The sequence below is a fragment of the Carlito syrichta genome, unplaced genomic scaffold (genome assembly GCF_000164805.1).
Source record: "Carlito syrichta isolate Samal-C Ts95f unplaced genomic scaffold, Tarsius_syrichta-2.0.1 Scaffold315363, whole genome shotgun sequence".
Taxonomy (NCBI): domain Eukaryota; kingdom Metazoa; phylum Chordata; class Mammalia; order Primates; family Tarsiidae; genus Carlito; species Carlito syrichta.
In genome coordinates this window covers 194,536-202,179 of record NW_007259459.1, presented here as the reverse complement: position 1 = coordinate 202,179, position 7,644 = coordinate 194,536, and the positions used below count along the sequence as shown (strand labels likewise).

General features: G+C 33.0%; 1 protein-coding gene across 1 annotated transcript in view; it reads right to left on the bottom strand.

Moving 5' to 3' along the window:
• Positions 1 to 5,422: 5,422 nt before the first annotated feature.
• The window catches only part of METTL25 (methyltransferase like 25), a 113,929-nt gene continuing 111,707 nt past the window's right edge, over positions 5,423 to 7,644 (bottom strand). The window contains exons 11-12 of the mRNA XM_008072636.1: positions 7,283 to 7,354; positions 5,423 to 5,726 (exon numbers count right to left, since the gene is read on the bottom strand). Coding sequence (XP_008070827.1) covers positions 5,634 to 5,726; positions 7,283 to 7,354 — 165 coding nt within the window. The 3' untranslated portion in view covers positions 5,423 to 5,633. The remainder of the gene's footprint in view (positions 5,727 to 7,282; positions 7,355 to 7,644) is intronic.

The window sequence follows — 7,644 nt, the reverse complement described above, 5'->3', positions numbered from 1 at the left end:
TGACAGACTTACTTTATTAGTTGTGAGGTTGTAATGAGTTAAAGCATAAAAAGGGCTTAGGATAGGGCCTAAGCAAAAACCAATGTTTGCTAGTATATGAAAACAGACATCCATCAGATACCATTTTCTATAGAACATATTGGTAAATGACTTAAGGCAAAACTGATACATTCTCTTAGCATATACCCATCATGAGCATTTTATTTTGCAGGCACTGTGGTAGGTACTGGATAAAGAAAGGCGCTTCATAATTTTTGAACAATATGATCCACCATGGTTTGAGTGGCAGAATTGCAGTAGATTTTTTTGGAAGGTACATGGATTTATTCTCAAAATCTTATCTATATTCTTTAGTCATTTTTGTCAATTTTAGGTCTCCTAAACATTAATTATTTAGGTAGGATAAGTCATAATAAATTTAAGATTAGAAGCCTGTCTACCTGTATCTATTGTTACAGCATGCCTCTGGGCTGTATTTATTTGCAAATAGTTGATGGCAGCAATACTCTTTCATGGTTTTAGAACAAATTACAGTTGGAGAGATTTAAACAAAATGTGTTTCCTTGTATTTTGAAAAGAAATTTCAAAAAATGGAGAAAAATAGAAAGCTAGAAAACAAAAAAAAGCAGTCAATTTAGCTCATTAGTCATCTAGGAAGACAAGGGACAGCATGCTTCATGACAAAGACTTTGCAATAACTGTGCATGTTAAGAAGGAATAATAACAATACATAATAATAAATAATAATTATTATTATGCACAGTGACTAGAATCACAAACAACAATCTTTAGATGCATGTAATGTGGAAACACCTTTTGGTATCAGCCCCTGGATTTATACCTACACATACAATCACTAAGTTAAAGGAGACAGAAATATATAGTAAACAGAAATCATCCCAGAAATAAATATAATAACAACCTGAAGATAATAGATTATCTCAGCAAGCAATATCACTAATCTAATTACTGTGTGTAATGTAATGTTTTTCATCCAATAATCAAATCCACTTGAAAGTGTAAACAATTCCCCAGATTTCGAAAAGGGACTTTACAAATTTATTTGTAAGTTGTTTGATTCGAATTTAGGAAACATTTTTTTCCTACAAAATTCATGTTATAAATATGGTTAGATCCCCATTTCTGTCACTCTAGGACACTTAACAAATACAATTACTGCTTTTATACTATGTGCCAGGAATTAAGTGCTTTACACAGAACTGCAACCATCTGCATCAGTATGACAGAAGTATTAAGTCTAAGAATTGAAACCACCTCTTTCAACATGATTTATTTGTTTGTTATAGAAAAACTTTGCTCAGGGTTGATAAGACTGTATATATCAATAGATAACTTCATTGCTTGTTTCAGAAAATTCTCATATATTAATTTATCTCAGATGAACAATCTTCTCATCCTGGCAAAGAGCTCACTTATCAAGCAAGCTTACTTATCAAAGTTTGCTTCAAGACCCTTGTACTTTTTTTTTTTTTTTTTGAGTTGGAGTCTCACTCTGTCGCCCAGACTGGAGTGCAGTGGCCGCTCCCGGCCACCGCAGCCTCGACCTGCTGGGCTCCGGCGATCCTTCCGCCTCAGCCTTCCGAGTAGCCAGAATTACAGACGCGCGCTACCACGAACGGGTGATTTTTTGATTTATTGTGGAGATGAGGTCTCGCTGCCCAGGTGGGTCTTGAACCCGCGGGCTCAGGCAATCCACTCACCTCAGCCTCCCAAAGGCGCGGGATTACAGGCTGAGCCACCGAGCCTGGCTACCCTTGTATTTTTATATATACGAATCCTAAACTCTTATGTCATAAACTTTTTCAAATCCCAGTCTGTTCTGCACATTTGAGCTCAGACCTTTGTATCCTATAAATGTCCTCTCCTAATTTCTTCCTTCAAAGACACTGTCTAGATTCTCAAAGAAGCGTCCTCTTATTGCAGTAAGTTCAAATAACTTAGTTTCATTTCAGTAATAATTTATTGGAGATAAAAGTTTGAGGGAGTTCATTAACATATTAATTTAATCTTCATAACAGTCTTATGAGTAGGTTCTATTTTTAAGTTCTTTTTATAGGTGAGACAACTGAGGCACACTAAACAGTTAAGTAATTCACCCAAAGACACAAAACAGTTTAACTCCCATGAATCTAAACTATGATACTAGTATTACTGAATTCCTCTTTCCCTTGTCTAATTATCTGAAGACACCCTGTAGAATCCTATATCCTGAACCTCTCAGAATCCTATATCCTGAACCTCTCAGCTCTGATCCTGACAATTATAACTACTGTAATCAGTAATTTTATTGTTTATCTTTCTCACTAGTGAGCTCTTTGAAGACAGGAATCTATCTTGTTTGTCTCCATACTGCCAATATCTAGCATAATCTCTGACAAATGATAAGCGTTCAATAAATGTTTAATAAATATTAACCAAATTATAGGAGCTCACTAAATATTTAATAAATATTAAACAAAACTCTATTTTACAAATTAGGTTCTGAGATGTTAAGGGTCATCTCACTTTAGCTCTACTCAAAACTTGTCAGAACTGGTACTCATGTCAATGTACCACATTCTTGAACTAACCTTTAAACTAGTTCTCAAAGAGCATTTTTTTTTTCTTTTTGAGTTGGAGTCTCACTCTGTCGCCCAGACTGGAGTGCAATGGCCACTTCCGGCCACCGCAGCCACGACCTGCTGGGCTCTGGCGATCCTTCCGCCTCAGCCTTCCAAGTAGCCGGAATTACAGGCATGCGCTACCACGCCCGGCTGATTTTTTGATTTATTGTAGAGATGAGGTCTCACTGCCCAGGTAGGTCTCGAACCCGCGGGCTCAGGCAATCCACTCACCTCAGCCTCCCAAAGGCGCGGGATTACAGGCTGAGCCACCGAGCCCGGCAAAGAGCAGTTTTTATGAGACAAGAGTCTACAAACATTCCAATAAGATTCATGTGTACAAAGCTATAGTCTTGTTAAAATATTCTATTTTATATTTTATTAATATTAATATTCAGTGTAATTGTCTCATGTTAACTTGATGCTTGAGTTGCATGTTTAACTAGTTAATAAAAATGGAAAACATTAGTGGGTAAATACAATTTTGGCAATTGTTTAAAGTATAAGAAAATTACCATAATATTTCCTTGCTGATGAAACAGTTCAATTTACTTTGCTATACTAAACAGTGTTCTATACATATTAAGCTTTTTCTTTATTATAATGAGAAATGAATCTATATAAATACCTGGGTAGTAGGAAAAAGAATTTAAATTTAACATAGAAAGTGAAATTATAAAAGAAAAAATAGACCGGAAGGCTTTCTGCTCTTTCTGAAATAGTTACTCAATACAGCAAACAATAGAATGAAATCACAACATGCTTAAACAAAACGGCAATTTAGCATGAAATAATGCAATAGAAGAATTGAAACTGGGGAGGATTCTCAGCCAATCAGCAGGGATATGACAAACCGACTCATAGTCTGTGGATTTTTCTTTCTTACTTCTTGTTTTCTATCTTTGCCACTGGCTGCTAAAGTTATTAAAAAGAAAGTTGATGGAGAAACTTTATACTGGATAAGTCAGGTTCATAACAACCAAAGTTGCTGATCAATTTTACTATCACTAAATATAGGACAACCAAATATGATGTGCCTCTTTTTTTTTTTTTTTGAGTTGGAGTCTCACTCTGTTGCCCAGACTGGAGTGCAGTGGCTGCTCCTGGCCACCGCAGCCTCCACCTGCTGCGCTCCGGCGATCCTTCCGCCTCAGCCTTCCGAGTAGCCGGAATTACAGGAGCGCGCTACCACGCCCAGCTAATTTTTTATTTATTGTAGAGATGAAGTCTCACCAAGTTGCCCAGGTGGGTCTCGAACCAGCGGGCTCAGGCAATCCACTCACCTCAGCCTCCCAAGGCGCGGGATTACTGGCTGAGCCACCCAGCCCAGCGTGATGTGCCTCTTGATGTGATGCAATAGAAAGCACATAAAACTAACTAAATAAACACACAATAGTAATTTTAATCTGATCAAATTCCTAAATCTAACAGTTTGCAGGAAATACTTGGGACAGGTGGTTGTATTAAATGGGTCTTCAAAGGTATCAGATGAATCCAGAAATGGGATATTCTATAGAATAAACAAACTGGTTTTTTAAAAAATAAAAATGGTATGGAATTTTAAAATGGAGGGGAAACTATTATATTATATATTTAAAACATCCTAAGAGACACATTAACAAACCAAAGGTGATAACATGGTTTCAATTCTGAATTGAAGAAACTGATGTAAAAGACTTTTTTGAGCCAACTACAGATATGTGAATGAAAACAATTATAGATGTCATTATCAAAAAAATCCTTAACTGTTAGAAATGTATATTAAAGTGTTTATAAGAAATAACAAACTGCCAGGGATATGCTTTGAAATTTTCCAGCTGAAGTGGATGTTCATGTGCATGTTCATGTGTGTATTGATGAAACAAGATTGGTAAAATGTTGATGATTGTTGTAGTTTGTGATGAAGTCCATGGGGATTCCTTATATCTACTCTCCACTTCTGGATTTGAAATTTTGCAAAATCAAACAAACAATAACAAAAAAGCAAAAAACAAAAAACACAGCTTAAAAAATGACTTATTTTCCAGGATTGCACTAGCCATACAAAGAATCTGAATATTCACATAGCTATTCATTGCACACTCAAGGTAAAATAATTATTCTTATTATCTGTGTATGAGCTCCAGAATTTAAAAAAGCAATTACTTTTTCTGCTTTGGAAAATTTTATAAAATCTCTTTAGCTGAGAATAATGGAAGCTTTATCCCAGCTGTTCATCTCTATGTTTGCATATGAATCTTCAAGTTTTCTGCTAATGGAAGAAACTTATTTCACAGTGGGCAGGGTGCTGACTTCCTTCCAGTCACTCTTGATTTGCTCAGATTGGCTTTTTACAGAGCATAAGGTAATTCCATTAAGTGACAATCCATCACTTTATTTTAGTAAGATAAATAGTCACAAGAATCCTTAAAAAGAATATCTCACTTATAAGAAACATGTTCCTTTAAGGGCAAAAAATATTACCCCATGTAATTTATATTACAACACAGTATAAAATGAACTTTATATTAGGCACCTTTTAATTTCTGAGTGGCTACTGGGTATTTCTTTCCTTTAAATGTAGATTTTTCCCCCCTCCTGATAACACAGAAAACCCTTCTAAAATGCAGACAAAAATTCAAATGATCTTCAGCATCAACTGCCTGTACCTCTTACTGTATTTAAGTCAATAAAAGTAAAAATGTGATATGTAGCATATATAAAGGGTCTCAAATATTGAATAGGAATTAAGGCTCAGATTATAATGTTCTACTGACATACTAACTCAGGAATGTAGGTAAACCCTTCATAACCCTTTTATAATATTATTGTGGGTTCTTGTTTCATTAATGTATGCTTTGGTAATGGAAAAATGGATTATGACTTTCTGTTGTTAGCCATTACTTTATTATTTATTTAAAAATATAGCAATAACTTTTAAATATTTATATAAAACGATATAACTGTTTAGAAAAGCCATCTTAGCAACAGGTCCCACTAACAGATACATCATCTAATTTGCTTCATTTGAAATCATTGCTGTTTCTTCAGAGCAATAACAGCATAGCATCTGGGAGATTTCACAGGATCAAACAACTTCACAAGTGAAGACCATGCAATATCTTCCTGCAAATTGACAAGTGATTCAGATATACAACCATTTGTTAAAGAAAAAACAGGAGTGATGAATCAGATTACATATTGTAATATAAAAACTATATAAAAACCAAATAAAGGAAAATTATTTTTTGTTAGATCAAATTAACAATTACAATTTCACCATCTGAGTGAAATTGTAATTTCACTAATTATTTCTGAGAAAATAATTAAAGATGTACATAGAGAGTACATTACAAGCTTATTTTTTGCTGTGATCATAAAAAATGGGAAGTGGCAATAACAAATGACAATTAGTTAAATAAATTATTTGATGGTAAAATATTCACTTTCTATCATACATTTAATGAAATATTTATATTTCATTCGAAATAAATAAAATATTACAATAAATAAAATGTTATAATTCTAATACAAATTAAAGTATAAATAATATGTACATATATGTATACAAGACATACCTGTATTTATGATTCATTAGAAAATGTTTAAAAAATTTAATAGACTAAGCTGAAATGTGGGAATTATGACTCTTTTGATTTTTATGTTCTCTGTATTATGTTTTGTAACATAAATGTTTTACTTTTATAACAAAATACCATTTAAAATATTACAAATTAACATTTATATAATTTCTTTACAAGTTGTCAATCTTTGTGAGTACTGTGTCACTTACCAATACAATTGAAAATTGTTTTGAAAAGAGATATCAGAATCTGGTAAAACAGGTTCTGATTCTGTCCCCTAACAACTTGCGAATCAAAGCTTTTCAGTGATGTGAAGTTACTTGACAACTTAGGAAAGTACATCATTATTTAAGTATTAAAAACTGCCTTTCTTCATAAAAATACAAATTAGAACAAAACAAACATTTATTAACATCCATTTATTCTAAGCAGCCTGCTGAAAAGAAAAAAATAAAGCTCCCTATATGATAAAATATTTAAAATAAGGAGTTTACAGTAGAATTGTCAGGTGAGTCCATGAAGGGGTTTAACTTAAACAGTTCACCAAACTTTATTTTGATCACAGTTCAGAGTAGAATCTTCAGAAACTATTTTCCCTGAAGACAATCCAAAAGACAATATTTCTGTCGTTCAACATAGATAAAACAAGTAAGATTGTGAAAAAACAGAAGGGAACGTCATTAATCAGAAAGAAGTTTCTATTCTACAGAATCCATACAGCCAAAAATCCAAAAGTGAATTAAAAGACAAACTCTTACAAAATAAAATGTGTATACAAGATATTTTATGTCTGGTATTTATTGATTTTAGCTATACAATATGTCATATATGGTGGTTTATATTTACTGTCTGTGTATAGTAATTACCATACAATTAAAAAAAGTAAACTTTATTATAGCAGTTTTGCTGAAAACATCTGTTGTACATATGCTTATATGTTTAAAAAGAGATGGAATGAATATTTAAACTATAACAATATAATGAAAAAAGTTTTCCTACTAGTTTTATATGAGAGGACCTTATCTTAGGTATAAGTGGATCCATATTATTATATTTAGTAAAGATATTTGTTATGAATTTAAAAATAACAGAATTTACCTGCTCTTTTAGGTAGCAAAGTCGATCCAGAAGAATCAATGTCTCTATACAAGGAGCCAGAACAACTTTCAACTAAAAGAAAAAGTTAGATATAGGATGGTGGTACTTAAAAAAAAAAAGAAAAAAAAAGTCTAGCTCATTTCCCTAACAATTATGTTTAAGAAAACATATATCTACAGAAGTTTATATGAACCAAATCTCCAATGCCCATGTATATCTTCAGAAAATGAATACTGCAGAGATCAAAAGGTTTTCTTTAATAATAGTTTGAAAAGAATGTCCTTTAAGTGACTTTGAGGTAGAATCCAAGAAGCAATCACATGTGACAGAAAGTTTTTAAAGAGGCAATAAGAATGAAATTC